This window comes from Anolis carolinensis, chromosome 2 (genome assembly GCF_035594765.1).
Source record: "Anolis carolinensis isolate JA03-04 chromosome 2, rAnoCar3.1.pri, whole genome shotgun sequence".
NCBI classification, from domain to species: Eukaryota; Metazoa; Chordata; class Lepidosauria; order Squamata; family Dactyloidae; genus Anolis; species Anolis carolinensis.
Window position 1 is genome coordinate 319,962,050 of NC_085842.1, and position 25,566 is coordinate 319,987,615.

The 25,566-nt window shown below is 41.5% G+C and overlaps 2 protein-coding genes across 4 annotated transcripts in view; one reads left to right on the top strand and one right to left on the bottom strand.

Annotated features, from left to right (window-relative positions):
- The window catches only part of kiaa1328 (KIAA1328 ortholog), a 252,717-nt gene extending 247,879 nt beyond the window's left edge, over positions 1 to 4,838 (bottom strand). Inside the window, exon 1 of one of the 3 annotated variants that reach the window (XM_008119155.3) lies at positions 4,736 to 4,838. In XM_008119155.3, the coding sequence (XP_008117362.2) occupies positions 4,736 to 4,781 (46 nt within the window). In that variant the 5' untranslated portion in view covers positions 4,782 to 4,838. Of the gene's footprint in view, positions 1 to 1,775; positions 2,203 to 4,735 lie in introns of those variants that run through there. The other 2 variants (XM_008119154.3, XM_062972600.1) reach the window with 2 other exon arrangements.
- A 93-nt stretch (positions 4,839 to 4,931) lies between these two features.
- Positions 4,932 to 24,644, top strand: tpgs2 (tubulin polyglutamylase complex subunit 2). Its single transcript, XM_008119157.3, has 7 exons — positions 4,932 to 5,119; positions 13,095 to 13,174; positions 18,526 to 18,613; positions 19,032 to 19,163; positions 19,329 to 19,442; positions 20,735 to 20,895; positions 22,527 to 24,644. Exons 1-7 carry the CDS (start codon positions 5,035 to 5,037, stop codon positions 22,749 to 22,751), a joined length of 885 nt encoding a protein of 294 aa, XP_008117364.1. The 5' UTR covers positions 4,932 to 5,034; the 3' UTR covers positions 22,752 to 24,644.
- The last annotated feature ends 922 nt before the right edge of the window (positions 24,645 to 25,566 follow it).

Here is a 25,566-nt window from a genome sequence, read left to right on the forward strand (position 1 = left end):
GCATTGGTTACAATGCAGAGTGAATGATTCCATCATCACTGAAGCTTCCTAAAAATGGGCGTGCCAAGCAAAAGGTGTTTGTGATTGTGACAGAAACATACCAAGTTGTCATTCCCCCAACATTAGTTCACCTCAAGCTCCTCTGAAGTTTAAACAGCAAGGAGTGCGCCCAATTTAGAACTTTTATAAGCATCTCTTATAACACCGAGATATAGATCTAAACTATGTACCACACACACCCATCTTTCCCTTTTTAAGATCTAACAGAATCACAGAATATAGAGCTGGAAGAGATAACCAGGGTCAACCAGTCCAACCGCTTAACGCAATGGTTGTCAACCTGGGATCCCCAGATGTTTTTGGCCTTGAACTCCCAGAAATCCGGAGAGCTGATAAACTGGCTGGGATTTCTGGGAGTTGTCATCAAAAACATCTGGGGACCCCAGGTTGAGAATCACTGCAAGCATACAGAAAAAGCACAATCAAAGCAGTCATAACAGATGGCCTTCCAGCCTCTAGTTAAGTCTCCAAAGGAGCTTCCACCACACCCTGAGACAGAGAGTTCCACTGCTGAACAGCTCTTACATATTCTCTCTCAGCCTTCTCTTCTCCATGCTAAAAACATGTATCTCCTCAGCTGTCCTTCAGAGGCACTCAACCATTCTGGTCTTCCTTCTTTAGACACCTTTCAGCTTGTGGCCGGCATGACTGCATGGAGCGCCGTTACCTTCCCGCCGGAGCGGTACCTATTGATCTACTCACATTGGCATGTTTTTGAACTGCTAGGTTGGCAGAAGCTGGAGCTAACAGCGGCCGCTCACGCCGCTCCCAGGGTTTGAACCTGGGACCTTTCGGTCTGCAAGTTCAGCAGCTCAGTGCTTTAACACACTTTGCCACCGGGGCTCCTCATTTCATGTATGCAAACACAAATATCTCACAATCAGAGGGGGCAATCCAAAATCCAAATAATATTTTGCCCAAACATTTTCAATAAAGGTATATCCTACCTGTACTAGAAACTGCCTGTACTAGAAACTGCAACCACAATCCATCCTCCTAGAACCATAGAGTTGGAACAGACCAGTGAAAGCCGTTCATTCCATGGAGGAAAGCACAACCAAAGCTCCCCCCCCCCCCCAACAGACTGCTATCCAGTATCAGCTCAAAAACCTCAAAAGAAGGAGATACTATCAGACTCCCAGACAGCCGATTCCACTGCTAAACAGCTATGACTGTCAAGAAATTCTTTCTAAGTTTAAGGTGGATTTTTTTCCTGAAATGTGAACCTACTGCTCTATGTCCAAAAACACTCTGTTCTTCCCAACAAGCGTGGCTCCTTCCTCAATGTGACAGCCTTTCTAATATTTAAACATGGCTCTCATGTCCCCTTCTGCACTGCCATCTAAAATTCAAATTATCTGCTTTGAACTGGATTATATGGCACTGTAGACTCCTATAATCCAGTTCAAAGCAGATAATGTAGATTATCTGCTTTGATAATCTGGATTATACAGCAGTGTAGAAGGGGACCCAGCCTTCTTTTCTCCAGGTCAAAACAAACCCAGTTCCTTCACCTGTTCCTTATAGGGCTTGGCTTCCAGACCTTTGGTCACCTTTCTCTGGACATATTCCAGCTCATCAATGAATTTCTATTACACAGCCCCCCTCCTCCCCATACAAATACAATTAGTTAATGAAACAGATGATATAGCTCACTGTTAGGGATTGTCTGAGTTGGAGTCCAAAATACCTGGAGGGCTGAATTTTGCCCATACCTGCTGAGCCATGGTAGTTAAAATGGTGCCAAACTGCATTAATTCCACAGTGTAGATGTACACCTAAGGTTAAAAAAACTAGAGAAAGCTAGATCAATGGCATTTATTTCATTGGCTCATCTTATTAACCAGCTATTGTGAAACCCAATGGAAAAAAATCATACATATCTTGATTTCAGTAAGGCCTTCGATACAAGTCCCCCATGACCTTCCTGCTGGCAAACTAGTCAAATGTGGGCTAGGAAATACTACAATGGTGGATTTGTAATTGGTTAAATGACTGAACCCAAAGGGTGCTTCTCCCCAATGGTTCTTCTTCATCCTAGAAAGAAGTGACTATTTTGGTACCATAAAGAGAGTTCGGTCCTGGGCCCAGTTCTGTTAAACATCTTTATTAATGATTTGGATGAAGGTTTAGAGCAGGGGTCCCCAAACTAAGGCCCGGGGGCCGGATGCGGCCCACCGAAGCCACAGTACAACCCTCATTATTATTATTATTATTATTATTATTATTATTATTATTATTATTATTTTATTAACATTGAGGCTGGGTGGCCATCTGTCAGGGGTGCTTTGCTTGTGCTTTCGGTGCACAAAGGCAGAAGGGGATTGGACTCAATGGCCCAAAGGGTCTCTTCCAACCCTCTTTTTTATTATTATTGCTGTTATTATTATTATTATTATTAGCATTGAGGCTGGGTGGCCATCTGTCAGGGGTGCTTTGCTTGTGCTTTCGGTGCACAAAGGCAGAAGGGGATTGGACTCCATGGCCCAAGGGGTCTCTTCCAACCCTCTTTTATTATTATTATTATTATTATTATTATTATTATTAGCATTGAGGCTGGGTGGCCATCTGTCAGGGGTGCTTTGCTTGTGCTTTCGGTGCACAAAGGCAGAAGGGGATTGGACTCAATGGCCCAAAGGGTCTCTTCCAACCCTCTTTTTTATTATTATTGCTGTTATTATTATTATTATTATTAGCATTGAGGCTGGGTGGCCATCTGTCAGGGGTGCTTTGCTTGTGCTTTCGGTGCACAAAGGCAGAAGGGGATTGGACTCAATGGCCCAAAGGTTCTCTTCCAACCCTCTTTTTATTATTATTGCTGTTGTTGTTGTTATTATTATTATTATTATTGCTCGGTGGTCAACTATAGTCCGGCCCTCCAATGGTCCGAAGGATTGTGAACTGGCCCCCTGTTTAAAAAGTTTGGGGAGCCCTGGTTTAGAGGGTCTGCTTATCAAGTTTGCAGTTGACATCAAAGTAGGAGGGAGAGCCAATACTCAAGAGAACAGGATCAGAATTCAAAAGGACCCTTACAGATTAGAGAGCCAAAACTAACAAAATGAATTTCAACAAGGACAAATTTAAGATACTACACTTAGGCAGAAAAAAATGAAATGTAAAAATACAAAACGGGTGACGCCTGGCTCCACAACAGTACATGTGAAAATGATCTTGGAGTCTGTGGACAACAAGTGGAAAATGAGCCAACAGAGTGATGCAGCAGATATAAAAGCCAATGTGATTTTGGACTGCATCAAAGGCAGGCTAGTGTCTAGATCAAGGGAAGTCATGGTGCCTTTGTATTCTGCTTTGGTTATACCTCTTTACCTGGAATCACACTGTGTCCAATTCTGGGCACCACAGTTTAAAAGAGATATTGATAAGCTGGAAGGTGACCAGAGGAGGGTGACTAAAAGGGTTTAAGGTGTGGAGAATCCCTATGAGGGGCATCTTAAAGAACTGGGTCTTTTTAGCCTGCAAAAGAGAAGGTGGAGAGGAGACATGAAAGCCATGTATAAATATGTGAAAGGGTGTCACAAGAAAGAGGGAGCAGGTTTGTTTTCTGCTGCCCTGGAAACTAGAACTCAGAGCCATGGGTTCAAATTACAGGAAAGGAGAGTCCACTTCCTGACTGTAAGAAGAGCTATCCAGTAGTGGAACTACCTCGGAGGCTTTTAAGTAGAGGCTGGATGGCCATCTGCTGGGAGTGCTTGGATTGTGCTTTTCTTGCATGACAGGGGGTTGGACTGGATGGCCCTAATGGTCTCTTCCAACTCTATTATTTTATAATTCTATTATTCTCTCAATGGGAGCAGCATCGAGCAGAGTCATAATCCACACAGGACATTGGACAAAAGAACCTTTGAGCACCCTGCCATCCCAACAGACATCTTAGGATCTTCCTAAGATGCCTGCCATAGATGTGGGTGAAACGTCAGGAGAGAATACTTCTGGAACATGGCCACACAGCCCGAAAGACATACAACAACCCTGTGATCCCGGCCATGAAAGCCTTCGACAACACATCGATCTTCCCTTTGTCTGTCCTGGCTGGGAATGGCCTTGGGGACTCAGCACCCGTTGCTGAGAAGGATCAGGCTTGCTTTCTGCTGCCCTGGAAACTAGGACTCGGAGCAATGGGTTCAAATGACAGAAAAGGAGATTCCACTTGTACATTAGGAAGAACTTTCTGACCGTAAGAAGAGCTGTTCAGCAGTGGAACTCTCTGCCTCGGAGTGTAGTAGAGGCTCCTTTTTGGAGGCTTTTAAGCAAATGCTGGATGGCCATCTGTCAGAGGTGCTTTGATTGTGCCTTTCCTGCATGGCAGGGGATTGGACTAGATGTCCCATGCCATCTCTTCCAACTCTATTATTCTATGATTCTATGCAAAAGTATATAGGTCACTATTGTTCCCAACTAGAATCGCATTGGCCTTTTTAGCTGCTGCGTCACCCTGTTGCCTCATCTTCGGCTTGAGGCCTACTAAGCCTCTCTCCTCGGCACTGTCAGGCGGCGATCCCACCTTCTGAGGGACTAAAGTGGGACGCAGAAAGCACTCTGCACATGCTCAGAGGCACCCAGTCCACGCCTGTGATTCTTACCCCCGCCTATCCCTCACCCGGCCTCCCTTTCCCGCCCCGCAACCCCCAAAAGCCGCCCCCGAGAAGAAGGATACGGTCCCGACTCCAATAAGGCGCCGCTTCCGGGGCCACATCCGCCATCTTGAAACAACCGCCACTCCCAGCGTCCCTCCGCCCGGCCACGCCCACCGGCCCAGTTCCTCGCCTCTCATTGGCTGGCCAACATCGAGCTTTACCCAGATACGACACCGAGCCGGAGAAACCAGCCTATCAAGAAGAGGCGGGGGAGAGTGAGCCAGGAAAGAGTTTATCTACGGGGCGGGAGAGGGAGCAAAAAGTCTCCGCTTTGGGCTTTCGCCCTGTTTGAGTCTGTTATGCGGGTTGTTAGGAGACGATGGAGGAGGAGAAGGCCTTGCAGGCCTCCAACAGCATCAAGCCCTACCTGGAGAGGCTCACGCTGGGGGTGACACGCGTCTTAGGTAGGTTTCAGAAAGGAATGAACCAAAAATTAAGAAATGTAGAGATGAATCTAGGAGACCACAAGATGGACATGAGCCAACCATGTGATGCAGCAGCTTAAAAAGCCAGTATGATTCTAAGCTGCACTAATAGGAGTCTAGCGTCTATATCAGTGGGTCCCCAGATGTTTTGGCCTTAAACTCACAGAAATCCTAACAGCTGGCAAACTGGGAGTTGTAGGCCAAAACACCTGGAGACTCAGGCTAAGAATCACTGGTCTACATGCATAAGTCAACAGTGTGATGCAGCAGCCTAAAAAGCCAATGTGATTTTAAGCTGCATCAATAGGTTATGCCTATAGGTTATGTCTATATGCATGAGCCAACAGTGTGATGGAGCAGCTAAAAAAGCCAATGTGATTCTTAGCTGTACAAATAGGAGTCTAGTGTCTATATGCATGAGCCTACAGTGTGATGCAGCAGCTTAAAAATCCAATGTGACTCTAAGCTGTATTAATAGGAGTCTAGTATCTATATCAGTGGTTCTCAACCTGTAGGTCTCCAGATGTTTTGGCCTTAAACTCACAGAAATCCTAACAGTAGATAAACTGGCTAGGATTTCTGGGAGTTGTAGACCAAAACACCTGGGGACACATAGGCGGAGAACCACTGGTCTACATGCATAAGCCAACAGTGTGATGCAGCAGCTAAAAAAGCCAATGTGATTCCAAGCTGCACCAATAGGAGTTTAGTGTCTATGTGCATGAGCCTACAGTGTGATGGAGCAGCTAAAAAAGCCAATGTGATCCTAAGCTATACAAATAGGAGTCTAGTGTCTATAAGCATGAGCATACAGTGTGATGCTGCAGCTTTAAAAGCCAGTGTGATTCTAAGCTGCATCAATAGGAGTCTAGTGTCTATATGCATGACCATACAGTGTGATGGAGCAGCTTAAAAAGCCAATGTGACTCTAAGCTGTATTAATAGGAGTCTAGTATCTATATCAGTGGTTCTTAACCTGTGGGTCCCCAGATGTTTTGGCCTTAAACTCACAGAAATCCTAACAGCAGGTAAACTGGCTGGGATTTCTGGGAGTTGTAGACCAAAAGACCTTGGGACCCATAGGCTGAGAACCACTGGTCTACATGCATAAGCCGACAGTGTGATACAGCAGCTTAAAAAGCCAGTGTGATTCTAAGTTGTACAAATAGGAGTCTATAGTGTCTGTATGCATGAGCCAACAGTGAGATGCAGCAGCTTAAAAAGCCAATGTGATCCTAAGCTGCATCAATAGGAGTTTAGTGTCTATATGCATGAGCCAACAGTGTGATGCAGCAGCTAAAAAAGCCAATGTTGTTCTAAGCTGCATCAATACGAGTCTTGTGTGTATATCTGGCATGGGCAAACCTAGCCCCTCTAGGTGTTTTGGACTTGTAGGCTTGTAGGCTGTTAGAAATTGTGGGAGTTGAAGTCCAGAACACCTGGAGGGCTGAATTTTCCCATGCCTGGTCTATATGAAAGGATGTCACATTGAGTATGTAGGGACTACTATTATGATGAAATTTTATTAGGCTTTAATTTCCTTGTTAATTGATTATATGTCTTATGTTTTTATGTTCATGTAGTATTATGTTCTAACTGTTGTATGGTTTTAACTGCTGTATGTTTGCTGTGTTATTGAAACCGCTCTGAGTCCCATGAGGAGATAGGGCGGTATATAAATAAAGTTATATTATTATTATATTTAGTAAAATCTCTACCAATCAATGTAATATGAATGGGGGATGTATGGGAATAGTCATTACACTATGTAACAAAATTCTGTTCCTGGTTTGAAAATGTTACTTCCTACTTAATTGTGCAGTCCTGACTTTGAAAGGAATTGTTCTACTCCAGAAACTTTGTTTTTGTGGCTGCCACTATGCTGAATTGGTTGAGACTCTGTGATATAGTCATTGCAAAGCTAGAACAGACTGTGCTATAGCAAGATGTCTCACAAAAACAAAGTTTTGGCAGTTGCATAAATTTCTCCCATGTCTTTATGATAGAACCGATTAGGAATTGGCATTTATAACCCAGGAACAAAAAATGTGTTGCATAGTTTTATTGGTGGATATGATTAACACTGGTGGGTCTGTAATACCTTGATTATGAGAATAAACTACAACCAAAATATGACTGACCTTGCTCATCATGAGCATCATCAATAGGTTTTTTTCTGTTGAAATGTCCTTGCAGAATATACTTGTGATGCTGCAGGATGGGTTGGCATTTCAATGATTGCGAGACACCATAAATAGGACCAACATAAGTCAAGCATGAGCACCTCAATTCAAGATATAGATATGGACTGGATGGAAGTTGTCCAAAGAAAGGCGACCAAAATAGTCAGAGGTCTGGAAACCAGGAATCTATCTTTAGCTTGGAGAAAAAGAAGGTTGAGAGGAGGGTGCATGATAACCAGGTTTAAATATTAGAAAGGATGTCCCATTGAGGAGGAAGGGACAAGGCTTGTTTTCTGCTGCTCCAGAGACCAGGACAAAGAGCAATGGATCCAAATGGCAGGAAAGGAAATGCCATGTAAACATTAGAAGAAACTTCCTGATGGTAAGGGCAGTTCGACAGGGGAATATACTGTATATACTCGAGTATAAGCCTAGTTTTTCAGCCCTTTTTTAAGACTAAAAAAGCCCCCCTCTGCTTATACTCGGGTGAGGGTCCTGGTTGGCTTATATTTGGGTCAGCTTATACTCAAGAATATATGGTACATTTATTATTTTTCTCTATTATTGTTGCTACTATTACATTTATTTTACTCTATTTTATTATTAATAATAATAATACATTTATTATTTCACTCTGATCCTATTATTATTGCATTTATTATTTTATTCTATTTATTATTGCATGTATTATTTTCCTGTATTTATTATTATCACTACTATTATTATTATTGTTACATGTATTATTTTACTCTATTATTATTAAAAGGATACATAAGCACATTTACATCGAAGAAGATGAGAATAATGATTTGATCAGAGTTGGACAGTCTTATCTTAAATTTGAGCTTCATGTAAATATTCAAAAACATTTAACCTACTGATGTCTCAATTAATGTAATTTTATTGGTATCTACGTATTTTTAGTTTTGGAATTTACCACCCTCTGCTTATACTGGAGTCAATGTTTTCCCAGTTTTTTGTGGTAAAATTGGGTGCCTCCGCTTATATTCAGGTAGGCTTATACTCAAGTATATACAGTATACTACCTGGGAGCCCATTGGAGTTTCCTTCTCTGGAGGTTTTTAAGCAGAGGCTTGATGGCCATCTGTTGGGAGGTTGTGTCTTCTTGCCTGGCAGAATAGGGTTGGACTGGATGGCCCTTGGGGTCTCTTTCACCAATTCTGTGACTCATATTCCAATATTCATCTCCTCATGCCAACTCTGTACAGCTTTATCAAGATACCTTTAATCTCTGGTTCCCAGTTGCCGCAATATAAATTTGAGGAAGTGGTTGCTGCGTGAAGGTGAGACGGACTTGCGGGAAACCCGGCTCTGCCAGGCAAGGGCCCCGAATTCAAAAGAAGTTGCGGTGTTAGGGGGAAACCCATAGAATAAAGACATCTCTCCTATCAGGAATAGGGGCATTGTGGATGGGCCAGGAAAAGACCTTTTTTCCCCAGGAAGATGGGTAGAAAGGAAACACACAGAGAAATAATTATAATAATCTCTTCCTCAGGGACCCCCTAAATGACCTGCTGAGTGCAAGGAGGATGAAGCAAACCAAGACTTCTTTTCTTTTGCAATTGTTCCACTTCTAGGTGGGGTGACAGTGGTTTTTTAAATTTCATTTGGGTTTTTTATTCCTTTTTTCTCTAGGTATTTTGATGGCATTGCAGGCTGCTTTAGCTACCCTTGGGGAAGGAAAAAAGCACAAACAGGCAAAACATTTTACAAGAAGCAAGTTAATATTTTGCAATAACACTATAACAAACAGACAGAAAAACCAAATTAAAACAATAAGTAAAACATTAGCAATATAAACTTATAGTAACTAGCCAAAAAATAAGTATGTATATAAATATAATAGTGTTCCCTCACTTATCTCTGGGGTTAGGTTCCAGGACCACCTGCAATAAGTGAAAATCCGTGTAGTAGGGACGCTATATATTTATACATTATTTTAATAGTTATACACTATTTAAGTCTTTATCAACCTATCGATAAATAGCCTCTTCCTCCTCCTGTTGCCACTTCGGCTCCTTTTCTCTCCCTTTGGCTTCTTCTTCCTTAGGCTGGAAATTGTAATTTTTTATGATTTATAATAGTCTTTTAGAATTATTGTAGTGAGGGAACACTGTATAGCTCATCAAACACATTTGCAACATAATAAAATCTAAACAACTAAAATGCATTAAAAGTATGGAATGGTGTACAGCAGCCAACAGAGCCAGGGTGGGTTTCTAGTATCCAAACGAGGTTATATATTAAGATGTTCTAGTCCTCCTCTCCACAGGCTAGGGCACATAGGTGGATTTTCAGAAGTATTTAAAGGAGAGGAGGGAGAGGGCCATTTTTATTTTTTCGCGGAGGGAGTTCCAGAAGCGGGAGGTGATCACGGGCATGTTGGTTTATATACAGAGATGTGGTTTTTCAAGTAACCTGGGCCCGAACCGTTTAGGGTTTTATAGGTAATAACCTATACTCCAGAAATTTTATGTGTGGCTGCCACAAACAATGTAAAACTGGTTAAAACTCAATGAGATATTCATTGATAAACGAGATCAAAATGTTCACCAGGATGTCCCTCTTGCAAAAGCAAAGCTTTTGAAGTTTAAGAAACTTTTTCTATGTTTTTATGATAGAACCAATTAGGAAATGACATTTATAACCCAGGACAAAAATATGTTACATAGTGTTATATAAAAAGTAAAACTCTAAATGTCTTCAAGGTCTCAGTGTCAGAGGGAATAAGGAAGTAGTCGCAATCTTGCTTTCCAAAGCTCCAGAGACTTAACCCCCTTCTACACAGCTGAATAAAATCCCACATTTTCTGCTTTGAATTGGAATATATGGCAGCATGGACTGAGATAACCCAGTTAAAAGCAGATATTGTGGGATTTTCTGCCTTGATTTTCTGGGTTATATGGCTGTGTGAAAGGGCCCTAGGACACAATGGAGCAATGTATTCAAATTGCATAAAAAGGAGATTCCCCATAAACATTAGAAAAATTGTCCTGACAATAAGAGATGTTCAGCAATGGAACATGCTTCTACATCGAAGTCCGGTGGAGTCTTCTTTCATTGAGGCTTTTAAGCAGAGGCTGGATGGCCATCTGTCAAGAGAGCTTAGATTGTGTCTTTCCACCTGGCACAATGACATTGGACTAATGACCCGTGGAATCCCTTCCAACTCTGATTCAAATATCCAAAGTCTCCTTCCTCTGTGGCCAACAGGATCTGAAAGCAGTTCAAGCACTAGAAATGGAGAAGGGGAATCGCATATATAGAATTGTTCTGAGAGTGAAAATGAAGCAAGGGCTGCATTTACACTGTAGAGTTAGTGTCATTTGATACCACTTCTGCCATGGGTCAATGTTAGGGGATATTGAGAGCAGTAGTTTTATACAGTCTTTAGCGTGCTCTGCCAAAGAATGCTAGATTTTATGCTTTTAAATGAGTTTTATGATCATTGCAATGTATTGTTTTATAGTGTTGATTTTATTGTGGTTTTATTTACTGTAATGTGTTTGTTATATTTGTTTTGTTAGCTTCCCTGAGTCCCTGTTGGGAGATGGTGGTGGGGTATAAGAATAAAGTTACTTACTTACTTACTAGATTCAGATAACTCAGTTCAGAGTAGATATTGTGGATTATCTGCCTTGATATTCTGGTTTATATGGCTTAACTTGTAGTATACCTGTCAAATCAGGACAGTTGGGACGCATCTACACTGTAGAAGAAATTCAGTTTGCCACCACTTGCCATGGCTCAATGCTATGGAATCACATGTGCTGTTGTTTGGTGAGGCACTCTGGAATAGAAGATTAAAAATTGTAAAACTACAATTCCCTTGTTATTGAGTCATGGCAGCTCAAGCTTCATTAATTCTACAGTGTTGATGCGCTTTTTGAGAGGTGCCTTGTTTTTTTGCCTTATCTTGCAATGGTTCATTGATATTAGATTTTACATTTTTAAAATGAAGACTTTGCAGATGGGAGGTGTTACCTGTGGGAGAGAGAAGTGGTTAGAAAGATTCTAAATTAAAATTGGGTGTCATTTTTAAGGTGCCACTTTTAAGCTATGTCATTACTTACAGATTCATTATACACCAGTGTGGTTTTCTGAGCATTTTCCTCATCCAGTCACCAATATATTCATCTTAGAAGGTGAGAATAGCAATATAGGAAAGTACGGTGAGGAGATATCCAGGAGGCAAATGCCAGGTCTGTCCGGAAAATGCAAAGGTACCGATTGCTATCCGTTGGGAACCCTTTGAACCATCAAAGGTAAAGATGGGGAAAATCCACTTAGGTCATTTAGTTCAAACCCTTTGGCTGCCTGCATAACATTTCTCCAGCACGCGCCTTCCTTGGGTTCACGCCTAAATCATTTAGTTCCGGCCAATATATATTTCCTTTATGCGGCGACCAATCATCCAAGTTTCGCAGAAGGCATTTAACCATCCAGCAAATTATAAACAGAATAAATTTGGCTCTTCTGAGATCAAAGAAAAAGTAAGCGAACTTGGACGGAGGGAGGCTGAATACTGTGTGAGTCACACACGAAGGTGTCAAAGGATGAGGCTCTAAAGGGGGCTGAACCAAATCCTAGATCAAAAGAGGAAATTCTCCTTTTAACAGCCTGGATGTTAGATTAAAAATATCCTGGGGGCAAAAAGGAGATCACGTATAGCAGAGAGCCCTGTGCATACAATGCAGAATAGGCAAGTATGAAACAAGGTGACATTTCCATCCCTTCCCTCCTGCTTCCCAGCCTACTTTTTCAGCATTTATACCACAAGCCAGAAACCAACGTACAAGAGGACTCTGTTGTTTGTTGCAGTATTTGACATCTTTCAGTGCTTTAAAAGGCCACTGTTAAATTGCAAGTCCCACTGTCCATAAGCAGCTAAGATGTAACATAAGCTGCAGGGTATTTACTTATTTGAGAGCCAGCGTAAGTGCTGCGCTAGGACTCCAGAAGACCTGGGTTCAAACCCCCACTCAGTCATGGAAATGCAGGAAAGACAAGGGCAAACCTTCATGGAACACAGCTCAACAAGAATAACCCTAGAACTTGGTGCTGCGATGGCCGACAGGAAGCTCTGGCGTGGCTGGTCCATGAGGTCATGAAGAGTCGGAAGCGACTGAATGAATAAACAACAACAGCAAATAGTATCTGCAGAACTCTCTTCCCCATTCTCTATTTGATGCTTTTTTTCTATTAGCTTTCCTCATAACAGCAGTGTGTATGTGTTCCTTCAAGTCATTTGTGGACTTATAGGGACCCCCATGAATTTCATAGGTGTTTCTTAGGCCACAACTTTTCCAGTTCTTTCCTCTGAAATATAGCTTACAACACTGGTCTTCATTGGTAGTCTCCTATCAAAGTACACACCAAACCTGACCCTGCTTAGCTTCCAAGATTAGACAGAATCTTGTGCCTTTAGAGTTTTTAAGCCCACATTATTAGTATTAATATTGATATAATATGAGTTTGATTGGTCAGGTGGGATCTGGTACCTTTTAAGTACTTTGGTGCAATTGTGGCTGATGCTTCCTATATCGTGCATACATCTATCACCCAAGGCTGCCCTTTGTAACATGACTAACACTTGTCTCCTGTGACAACCTCGCATGAGATTTGGGCTGAAATCTCAGTGTTGGTGAAACCACATCTGATTATACATTTTAAATGATCTTAGTGTCCTCTTTCTTCCACTTGAAGGCTGCACATTCTAAATCCAGCTGTCTTTTTTTTTTTTTTTGCAGAAGCCTCTCCAGGAGTTTCTGAAGTGATGTTCATAGAGAAGGAGCCAGCTGAGCGCCATGCCATCATTTCATGGGAACAGGTAACATGTGTTTAAATAATTGTACATGTTATGTATATATAGATATATAGAGAGTGGGAAATACACATCTATACATAAGCACATATTTATAGTAGATCCACTGATTACACAAGTTCTTTGAACAAGAGGCTTTGTGCTGGAGGACCAAGCAATGCTTCAAGAAGTGTTTTCTCTAATCCTCAAGTGAAATGCTGTAGAGGTTCTGACAGAAACTGACCCTAGAATTGAACTGGAGGCTTAGAGAAAACAATTCTGTAGACATCTGTAGGTTCTCTAGCATAAGTCTATGGTATGCTGTGGATAGAAGCCCAAGACAACGTTCATTTCAGGTAAGAAAATTAAAGTTAAATTCTCATAGCTTGAACCTCACATTCCATTCATGTAGCCAAAGGGCCTGCATTGAAATTCATGTAAAATCATGCTGAAATAAAAGGCCCTTAAAGGTGTCACTAGATGCCACCCCTTTCCTTTGTATTCTGAAACTGAATGATATGGAGAGCCCATCTTCCAAGGGAGTTCGTCCCCATTGTTGCCCTTCAGTAATCCCATACACTCCCACTAGATGTCACCAGTACATTTCAAAATACTATGTTGGAATATTACCAGGCAAATCTGGAAAAGCAGCCCATTGAGTGAACTCTTTTGTTGGCTTACATTATGGAGGACACCGTGCTGACTGGAGAAACAAGGAAAGCCATGCTAGGTCCTAAAAAGCAAATATTACTTTTGCTGTATCATGAGAAGACCCAGGTTTTCCTCAGCTATTTGCAGGTTTAACTTTTGACTATCAATTATTTGCAGATTTATTGTAATTCTAAATATTTGTATCCTAATCTTTATCCAAAGATCTCAGAACAGCTTACAATAAAATAAACTTTAAAAAAAAACATTTAAAATATATATTAGTTTCTTCAATTTAGAAAACAAAAAGTTGAAAATCTGAGTGTTGGTGAATAATTTTCTCTAGGACTCTCTGGCAGAAGTGAACCATAAACAATAGATGTTTTCTCAGGTTAAACAAATAGAGACTTTTAAAATTAATGGATCACTCCCATGCCCCTAATGCAGCCAAAATGGAGGGGGGTGGGGTCTGCTATATAGCCAATACTGAAGAATGCCAGGATCCACAATCCAACAATGTCTGTGGGAGTCATAGGATTCTTCCTGTCCCTGGTTAATCTGGTCCATTAATCTTTTCCCATTTCTTTGTCCCACTATCCTGAGAAGGAGTGCATCAATACCAGCCGCTCGGATTGTGAGACTTGATGCTTCCCACCCAGGCTAATAAGATGCTGCTAACTTTGCAATCCATGAATTTGCCAAACAAATTCCCTACAAGAGAATTCCCTTTTACAGCCACCTGTGATTGATCTCCATCACTATTATAAGTAGCACCCTTCCTTGGAAGCCCAGTTGGCACAAGAATTGCATTATTCAATATAAAACAGACCAAATTGTGCCAAGAAATCCCTGTCTGTGGTAAAATCACCTTAGGATCGCTATAAATCACAAATCACCTGAAGGTACACAACAGCTTTGCAGTATACACACACACACACACACACACATACTTTGATTGTTCCAATTTGATTGAGTCCTATGAATCAATGTTATGTTTTACATGCATCTTATACTCATACCCAGGAAGTATTTTATGCACAAACTTTTAAATAATTTTATGTCTGACACAAATGGAGAATCCAGTACAGACATTAGAAGAGCTGCAAGACCAAGAACAAGCCATGAGAGTCAAGACAAAGATTCCCCCAGAGGAAAAGTGTTCTTACCAGACGTCAAGGGAATCACTGATCGCATAGGGAAGCTGAGGAAGAAACACAACTTACAAACTATCTACAGACCCACCAAGAAAATCCAACAAATGCTATGTTCAGTGAAGGACAAGAAGGATCCTCTCACCTCTGCAGAAGTCTATTATATGCCATGCAGCTGTGGACAAGTCTACATAGGGACCACAAACACAGCAGCATTGCCCAGTCATGAATCAAGGAACATGAAAAGCATTGCAGACTAACTCAACCAGAGAAGTCAGCCATAGCAGAGCACCTGATGAACCAACCTGGACACAGAATATTATTTGAAAACACAGAAATGCTGGACCACTCTGACAACCACCATGACTAGACAGAGAAGCCATTGAAATCCACAAGAAGCGAGTGGACAATTTCAACAGAAAGGAGGAAACAATGAAAACGAACACATTCTAGCTACCAGTATTAAAAAAAACCTCTAAAATCAGAACAGTGAATAAGGAACAACACTCTGAAAACAGAGGAATTCCAGACATGAATCGATTAGGACCAGCTAACACCTCCCAACAAAGGATTCCCCCAGGCAGAAAGAAGCCAGGACATGACTGGCAAGGCCATTAATCAAGGTGATTAATTACAACATTCACAATGGCCTCCAAAAGAAAAGAGTTCCTTCTTCCACACATATATAAATCTCCCTTGCTTAATTTTTCCAATATACCTCTCAACCTCTGAGGATGCTTGCCATAGATGTGGGCGAAATGTCAGGAGAGAATGCTTCTGGAACATGGTCATACAGCCCGGAAAACACACATTTTTTACACTGTTTCTACCTCTACTACTACATTTTCTGCCTAGAAATGCAACTGTTTTGTCAACCAAGGTATACTTGGACTTAGACATTTGTTAAGCATCCACATTTACTCTTTCTGAAGAATAATTGCATTTTTCCCTTTCCAAGTTAAGGTGGGACTGGAACTCTGGCATAAAAGGGGGGAAAAAATCTCACCAGCCGGATCATTGTGCTTTCGACGTCCCTGCTTTGTGCAAACGGCTCTTCCTCTGGTGGCCACTCCTGTGTGTTTTGCAGGTTGTTTATTTAGGGGGCAGGATTTTAGGGGCATGTCATCCAGGATGCCAGAGTGAGATCAGACAGCAGGCCGGTGTCACAAATCCAAACACAGTGGACTCAATTATTAGGGAGCTGCGAATGCAACAGGGCAAGGGGTCAGGCTTGACTCAAGCCTACAAGAATGCAATGTGTGTGTATATACAAAACTGTGTCCCATACAACTGAGAACCTTCGTGTTCATAAGAATGGGAGAGTCAGGAGAAAGCAAAGAAGCAATGAAACAATGGTTTCTATGATAGTTAAGAACGTGTCATTGTTACGTTGGAGGCACATTCCATACCTTCCAACTTTCGCAGGGAAAGTCCCAGTCAATCTTCTATCATCCTGTTGTCAGATGCTGTTAAGATGTCCTGCTTTTAATCCGACCATTTCAAGGGACTCTTCAGCTTGCTATTTTGAGAAAACAGGGTTCAACATCTTGGAAAAAGACTTTTTGAAATTCAGACTGAAACACCAAGTTGAATCAAGCCATTGAAAGATCAACACAGTACAAGGGAAAAGTCTAATTCTGGTTGAGGAATGTCAGTGAGTGGACTCTTTGTTGCTCAAGTGCCAGAGATGCCTGGCAGGCACTTGACCTGGACCTCTTTGCTCTTAAGGTCATTTGCTCAGAGAAATTGAGACTGAATCCTAGGAATGCCTTTGAGATAGCATCCAGGCTGCTCCTTGTCACTGAGGAATAATCACTCTGTGAATTTTTGAACCTTATACTATGTATTTTAATATAGGTATTTTATGGGGTTGTGTTTTGTCTGGGTGTGTTAACTGTGTTGTACCTCTCCTTGAGGCATGAGGACAGGTGGGTAACAAATAAACTATTACTATTAATATTAATACAGTAGAGTCTCACTTATCCAACGTTCTGGATTATCCAACGCATTTTTGTAGTCCATGTTTTCAATACATCATGATATTTTGGTGCTAAATTCGTAAATACAGTAATTACTACATAGCATTACTGCGTATTGAACTACTTTTTCTGTCAAATTTGTTGTATAACATGATGTTTTGGTGCTTAATTTGTAAAATCATAACCTAATTTGATGCTTAATAGGCTTTTCCTCAATCCCTCCTTATTATCCAACATATTCGCTTATCCAACATTCTACCAGCCCGTTTATGTTGGATAAGTGAGACTCTACTGTATTAAATCTATCTTGAGCTTGGGATTTTACTGCAATAGATATTGTGACTTATTACACTCTTCTAGAGAGTAGAGACATGGAGTTACTCTGGAAAGCCAGTGGTTGGCTTTTTACTGAGTTATCTGTGTTTGTATGTTGACTGCCTTCGTGTCTCCTTCAACTTATGGTGATCCTGTGAATGAGAGACCTCCAAGTCACCCTGCTATCCACAGTCCTGCAGACTTAGTGCGGCCATGGCTTCGATGATGATGATGATGATGATTATGATGATGATGATATAAGCCAACAAGTATTTTTCATCAGATATAATTTAGGTCATTAGAGTTTTTTTGCACTGAATTCAGATTGGTGTTTTTTTTCCCCTCTCTATCGTGTAGTTTTTGCGATGAGGCTAATTGAATTATTAATGCATTTACGCGCTGATATCAGTTAGATTCTGTTGATATCAGTGTGCAAATGTATTAATTATGTGATTAGCCTCATCACAAAAACTACACGTAATGGAGAAAATATAAACACAGATCTGAATCCAGCGCAAAAAAACTCTGTAAGGATGACCTAAAATTATATCTGATGAAAAATACTTGTCGGCTTGTGTTACACTAATATGATGCAAAATGTACAGACTTTACAATAGTCCGCTGTAATTGTCCAATCATCATATTTTTAAAAGTTGACATGGAAAAAAATAAGGACATATTTGGAATCAGTATAAAATGATTTAAACTGTGCTACTTTCATTTGTGATGATTACAAAAAGTTTGATTTTGTTAGCTTTGAGAGGGAAATTTGTAAATTGAGAAGGAGAGATGTGCTACCTCTGTGTGTCTCAGTGCCACTGTCTAGTACTTAGGGAATTGATAGCATTTTGATAATTCCTTTTTCTTCTGCATTAAATTTTCTTAGTTAAATATCTTTCAGCCCTTCTTTTATTTTACTAGTACTAGTGAATGGCTTAGTTGTCTTGGCTTCTAAGGAGAGCTTGTTTTGCTCCAGGTCACATATATTTGTCTTTCTAGCTGTCCATGGTCTTCTCCAGCATCACATTTCAGATGGGCTGGTTTTCTTCCTCTCCACTTCCTTCACCATCCATACATATAAAGTGGAAATATGATTCCACCCCACATCCAAAGATCTTGGGAGAATGCAGAATGAAATCAATTTAAGACAGTTTGAGTAGTAATATTAATAACTGTAATATACTAAAATGTATTACATCAATGAACTCTTTAAAGGAGATGATTTAAACATTATGTAAACAATCTAAAATAATGTCTTTCCGTCTACCCTTATCTTTGCTTGTAGAAAAATGCTTGTGTCCTGCCTGAGGATTTAAAAAGTTTCTACCTGATGACCGATGGCTTCCATATGACCTGGAGTGTCAAGTTTGATGGTAAGCTTAATCAACTTTAGTTTATGGTTGTCATATACAGTGAGGATACAGTGTATCCTCAGGGGACACATTCCCGAACATCACATAATTACACAGTCCCATCAAAAAGACTGAATCCTATTGAAAAGAAGGACTTCCATCCCAGGAATACCATGGAATTGTAGTACAGAACCCAAAAAATGCCTAAAGAGAATTAATAAAGAGAAGATTTCTAAAGCTCAGACATAACACATTCTGGGATCGTCTTGTGTTAGGAGGCGTGAGAGATTATTACTGTAATGAAAGGCCCGTTTGAGCCTTTATTCCATACATGGCCTGGGTGCCCATCCTAGGATGGGGAATTTGAAAAAACCACGTTGCAGATATTTTTAAAAAATATTTGATCTTCATCAGGATATGGTTTGCCTGTTTCTTCCAGATAACCCTATGCCCCTGGGATGCATGACCATCAACAGCATCTCCAAGCTGAACCGTCTTGGAGCATCCCCAATCTACACCTTGCCCAATGCACCCACTCTTGCTGACCTGGAGGATACGGATGACGAAGGTGGTAAAGGATTCTCATAGCCATAGCAGGTCTTGGTTTGTGTCTTTTCCCACAAACCTCACCATACAGAGTCCCTGACGTTGTTCTTTTACAACCCTCTGTTACATAAACCTCCTTTTTCAAGTGGTTTTGTTTGAAGGTTTCCTTTGTTGGTCTTTCCTTTCCTAGGGGACAAGGACCAGCCAGAGAAACCTCATTTGGATTCTCGCAGCCTGATATTTGAGTTAGATCCATGTGGAGGAAATGGGAAGGTTTGTCTTGTGTACAAGAACACCAAGCCAGGTAGGTGGCTAGATGTCAGCAACCCAGGAGCTGGGCTTTTTGCATATGTTGTGTCTGTTAAAACACTTGGAAAGTAGCAGTTGGTGGCTCCCATGTCAGTCAAGTGGTGAATCCATTCCAGGTTTTGGCTAGATTTGAAGGAGCTCTCCAAGATGCTGGACCAATTCAAAAAGAGGGTTTAACACCTTGGAGGGCTTCTTTAAAGTCTGGAAAGGATTCACCATCACTACCCAGAGATCCAGCTTCTCTGCCATTCTTTTCTCCAGACTCCAAAAGTATATCTCATTCCTCTTTCTGCCTCTCTTCCTCTAAACCTCCCATTCATCCCCTCCATTTTCCAGTATTTTGTAGGTCCCCACTTTCCACATCATTTCATCACCCTGCCTTCATGCCAAGAGCAGATAGCCTGTTCTCAATGTTCACATATCCTTTTCAATCCAATTGGAACATTCAGGCAATCATGCCTTGGGCTGTTGTTTATAGAATTTTCTTTCTTTCTTTGCTTATATGCCAGAAGTGGCCAACATAGAGATTTTGACCTTTGTATAGCCCACCTTCCCCACTTGGTTTTGTGAGCCCTAGATCACCACTGAGATATAGAAAGAAATCATTTAGAAGTTGCTACTTTTAGGAACTTCCAGAAACAATTCTTCTTGAAAGGAAGGCACACCTTTGCCCTTCTTTTGCCCCCAAAGGTGTTTTTTTTATAATCCCACATGTGGGCATCCAGCTGGTGTCGTCTAGTGGCCTCCACTTTAGTGGATCCATGGATTCTAGTACAAATTTCAAAACAGCTGTCCAATGTGCTAGGACTATTTGGAGGATAGGACCTGACAACTTAGATAGCTCCTTTACATTTTGGATTAAAGTTGAGGGTGGATGCGGTCCTTCTCTGATATGGAAACCACTAGATGTCTCAGAAGGAAGGTATTTCCTCTGGAACAATGCCTTCCGGACTTGCGGAAGACTCTTCTTTTTGGATGGACACTCCCAAAATTCCTCATAGCTGAATCCCTTTGGAAGACAGCAATGCTTCCTTCTCTCTTGGAGACGCAACTAGCTTGGGACTCACTGTTCTCAAATGCAGTGGTCCTCAAGCATTAGTCTTGCAGATATTTTGCACTTTGTTCTCAGAATTCCAAACCATTGGCCAAGTTGACCAGAGCAATAAGGAAGTTGAAGCCTGGAAATTCAGAGTTCGAATAGTGCAGCTTTATTGTAAAATCTAAAACTGCCTTGTTCTTGGCTTGCGATTGTCCTCAGTGTCTTCTTTTCCTCCATCTCAATTCCAGTTGTCAGCCCTGAATCTGAGATCTGGTTCCTGGACCGGGCCCTTTATTGGCATTTCCTGACCAAGAGCTTCACGGCCTACTACCGGCTCCTGATCACCCACCTTGGTCTCCCGCAGTGGCAATACGCCTTCACGAGCTACGGCATCAGCCCCCAGGCCAAGGTCAGAGACAGAAGAACTGCAGCCTATTTTACTAAGGGCTGAAAGGCTAAGTGTTGCTCCATGCAAGGTCCCAAGTTTAGATCCCAGTTCTTCTGCAAAGTCACTAGATTATTCTGAACAAGCTACAGCAGGCATGGGCCAACTTCAGCTCTTCCTCCAGATGTTTTGGACTTCAACTCCCACAATTCCTTAGAACCTAAGTCCAAAGCACCTGGAGGGATGAAGTTTGCCCATGCCTGAGCTACAGCCTCTGTTGATTCATCCCTAATATAGTACAGGTTAAATATCTCTTATCTGAAATGCTTGGGACCAGAAGTCTTTTGGATTTCAGATTTTTTTTTCATATTTTGGGATTTATTTATTTATTATTTATTTATTTACAGTATTTATATTCCGCCCTTCTCACCCCGAAGGGGACTCAGGGCGGATTACAATGAACACATATATGGCAAACATTCAATGCCAACAGACAAACAACATACAGTATAGACACACACAGAGGCATTTTAACATTTTTCCAGCTTCACGATTCCGGCCACAGGGGGAGCTGTTGCTTCAGCATCCACTATTGGCTGTACTTCCTCATTCCTTTCCTGGTGTTTTGCTGGCAGTTTTATGGTGTTGTAAATTAGTTAAATTAGTCTCCAGCATAAAGCGTACCTAAATTTCCCTACTTGACAGGTGCAACTGTCTTTCAGGGCTGCATAGGTCAACAGCAAGCCAGGCTATTTAATGGTCGGGGGCTTAACCCGACCCTGGCTTCGAACTCATGACCTCTTGGTCAGTAGTGATTTATTGCAGCTGGTTACTAGCCAGCTGCGCCACAGCCCGGCCCCCACAGCCCTTCTCCAAAGGAGAATGCTATTGTTTTCCCAAACTACAAATCCCAGGATTTCAAAGCATTGAGCCATAGCAGTTCAAGTGGTGTCCAATTCCGTTCAATTCACAATATAAATGCACCCTCTGTGTGTGTATATATATATATTCTATATGTTTGTGTTCAACAGCTCTATACCGTCAGGAGTGATTTATTGCAGTTGGTTACTAGCCAGCTGCGCCACAGCCCGGCCCTGTATTTGTATATACATACATAATAAGTCATATTGTCATATTGGAGATGAGACGCAAGCATTAACATGAAAATCATGTGTGTAGACATAGCCTGAAAGTTATTTTTATACAATACTTCAAATAATTTTGTTTATGAAACCAAGTTGTGTACACCGAAGCCTCAGAAAGCAATGGGGTCGCTCTTTGTGGACAATTTCAAATGTTTTGAGCATTTCAGATTTTGGAATTCTGGATAAGGGATGCTCAATTTATGTAATTCTTTTTGCCTATTTTTATCGCATAGGTGGGGAAATTGAGAGGTGACAAGATAAATCCATCTTAAAATACCTGAGGGGATGCCATGTAGAAGATGGAGGGGAATTGTTTTCTTTTGCTCCAGAAACTAGAGCAGGAATCAATGAATTATCATAGAATCATAGAGTTGGAAGAGACCACCTGGGCCAACCCCAATCTGCCATTCACAAAAAGCAAAAAAAAAAAAAAAAAAAAAGCAAATACCCTGACCTCCAGTACCTGGCCAGCTTCTCACTTCTAACCCTTGTTTTCCTTTCTTCACCCAGCAATGGTTCAACATGTACAAGCCCATCACCATCAATACGGAGCAGCTCTCTGAGGAGGCGGACCTGTTTGTGAACAAGCTGGACCCCAACAAGGTGTTCAGGAGCAAAAACAAGACTCCGGTCCTGAAGAAGAAGCTGCCCTCCCAGCCGCCCCCCTCCCAGAAAGGCCAGGCAGGGGCCTCTCCCAAGAATCCCACCCAAGTGGGGGGACCTTCCAGGAGATGAGGAGCCAGGCCTTCGCTTCTCTTTGGTGGATCCATGGAAATATCTCCAGTGGCTTTGATCCACACACCACAGGCGGAAAGGCCTCCCAATACCTGGCTAGTCTTGCAGTGCATGGACGAGGACTACTATATTTATTTTAAAATATTTATTTAAGAAGTTTGCAGACTGTCCTTGAATTTACTTTCATGCCAAAGGTATCCAGCAGTTTTTGCTATTTGAAAAACTCATCTTTCCCAAGTTATTTATTTATTTATTTGGCCAAGTGGCAAAAAAGAATGGTGATACAGCAGGGCTGTTCTCTCTCTCAACCCCCCCCCCCACCACCACCACCACCACCAGAAGAAAGATTAAAAGCCTATGGTAAACATGGCAAATGTTTGATATGCATCCTTTCAGAGAGGGGAATGGATGGGAAACTTGTCCCTTCCTAACATGAGACAAGAGGTGTAAATCTTGTGGCCTGGGGTTGTATGTGGCTTTTTTTTTGGGGGGGGGGGGAGATCCTTGATCTCCATTAGGCTCACAAAGAATCCCGCAAGACCCCTCTCCTAGGACCCTTCCACACATTCATATAACCCAGAACATGAAGGCAGAAAATCCCACAATATCTGCTTTGAACTGGGTTATTTGAGTCCTCACTGCCATACATTCCAGTTGAAAGCAGATAATGTGGGATTTTATTTAGCTGTGTGGAAGGGGTCCTAGATCCAGAGAATATTTCAGCTGGAAAAATATGAATTTTCACACAATATGCCTCTGGGATCTGCCGGAGGTCAATTCCCCAAACAGTCATTACAACACGCTAGGTGAATCATCACAGTCTTGGTCCCAGATAATACTGTGATAGGTTCACCTTTTGGTCTCTCCTAATTATGTTTCTGATGAATCTGTTACCTTCTGCCTTCCAAAGCATCCCAAGGAGTCAGCACAAACATCACAAGCAGGTTAGCTTCACAAAGGCTGCCCTTACACTGCCATATAATCCAGATTATCAAATCATAATCCACATTATCTGATTTAAACTGAATTATCTGTGTCTAGACTGCCATATAATCCAGTTCAAAGCAGATAATCTGGATTTTATATGGCAGTGTCAAAAGGGCAAGATAAGTCAGATATTGTTGGATATGCCTTTACAAATACTGTCTCATCCAAAAGGGCACGAATCCTTCAAGCTTGAACTCCTTCTTGGTATGGGATGTATCTGGGTTCACCAAGACTGTGGTTTTTTTAAAAAAAATTTTTGGAAGGGCACAAAAGATAGAGACTAAAGCTCAGAATATGCATGCATATTCTCAGACACATATGGCCAAACATCGGAGAGTGTTCAAGATGTAAAGAGGAAGAAACATACAATCTAAGGGGGGCTGCAACAATTTGCTTTTGTCTGAGGAGGGGAGAGAGGAGATCACCCACACATTTACTTCTGGGTATGCACACATAGGATTCAATTACAAGCTGTAGTAAACTGGTATCAGTTCCCCAAAGGGAAGTTTATAGAAAAGTGATTGTAAACTAGTTGGAATCAATGAAGACAGCATTATGAGCTCAGAGGGAGTCTCTTTGGAGCTGGAATGTCTGCTTAGTTACATCACTTTTGACAACAGAGGCCTGCTAGTTTCAGAAGACTGACAACCCAAAGGGTTGGTGAATTTTCTTCCTAATGGGCTTGCAAACTTGAAATGCCATTTTGACTTCCCATTTCTCCCATTCTTACGGAAAGTCTATCATAGAGTTGCCATAGAGCTTCCTGCTGGACCTAGAAATCCCTAAAGAGACTATATTAATCAAATGCACAAACCAAGAAAAAAATCATCTTGAGTCTTTATATTGCGAGAAATGGCAGGGTAAATAAATCAAGTCAATAAATGATTAAATAAACCTGCTAATGGAGAGGATTGACTGTACTCCTTTTGCATGAGAGAGTGAAATTAATGGAAATTTCCATCTGTAGTCAATGCATATCAAAATACTGGGTGTAGATTTGCAGCCACAACACTTCAGATAATATTTGGATTTTTTTTCTGTATTCCAAGGGCATCTTATTTGACTTATTAGGTGCCTGCCATGGTAGGCTCTAATATCTGAGTCCAGTGCATCTTCTGCTGGGCATGTAGTTCAGATGTGAAGACCTTCTCCCCTCCATTTGAGTGTCTCCTCATCTCTCTTCAGTCCATAAACCTGTCCTGAGAAAAGCCATGGGCTTAGCTGGAGATCTCTTATAATGTATGTATCTCAGTGGGAAGCTGTCTTTCTGGGCCTCTCAGCTCTGTGGCTGCCTCCTTATCTCCTGAATGAAAACAGAGCCAGGTTCCAAAGGTGAGGTTGAACGTTGGCACGATAGAGGCTAATAAATCAAGCAAGGCTGGTATATAATTTTGCCATTGCCTTATAAGAGCTTCCCTGGTGCAGGAATGCTCCAGATGTGTTGGATTCCATCTCCCATTGACCATACTACTGGAAATGATGGAAGCTCAACATTTCTGGAGGGTGCCATGATGGGTAAGACTGATGTAGTCCAAGTGAGCCAACACTGGCTGGCCCAAGTCTCTGAGGATGCATCTACACTATCGAATTGATGCATTTTGACATCATGTTAACTGCCTTGACTCAATGCTCTGGAATACTGGGAGTTACAGTTTACTGAGGCACCAGCATTTTTTGGCAGAGAAGGACGAACGTTTAAGGGCCCTTCCAAACAGACATATATCCCAGAATATCAAGGCAAAAAATCCCACAATATCTGCTTTGAACTGGGTTATCTGTTACAAGTCAGACGCCAGCCAATATAAATAACTCAGTTGATTGCAAAAAA

Coding starts and splice junctions, on each gene's coding strand:
- tpgs2 (XM_008119157.3), top strand. CDS start 5,035: ATGGAGGAGGAGAAGGCCTTGCAGGCCTCCAACAGCATCAAGCCCTAC. Junction 13,175..18,525: donor CCATCATTTCATGGGAACAG/GTAACATGTGTT, acceptor CTTTGCTTGTAG/AAAAATGCTTGTGTCCTGCC. Junction 19,164..19,328: donor GGATACGGATGACGAAGGTG/GTAAAGGATTCT, acceptor TTCCTTTCCTAG/GGGACAAGGACCAGCCAGAG.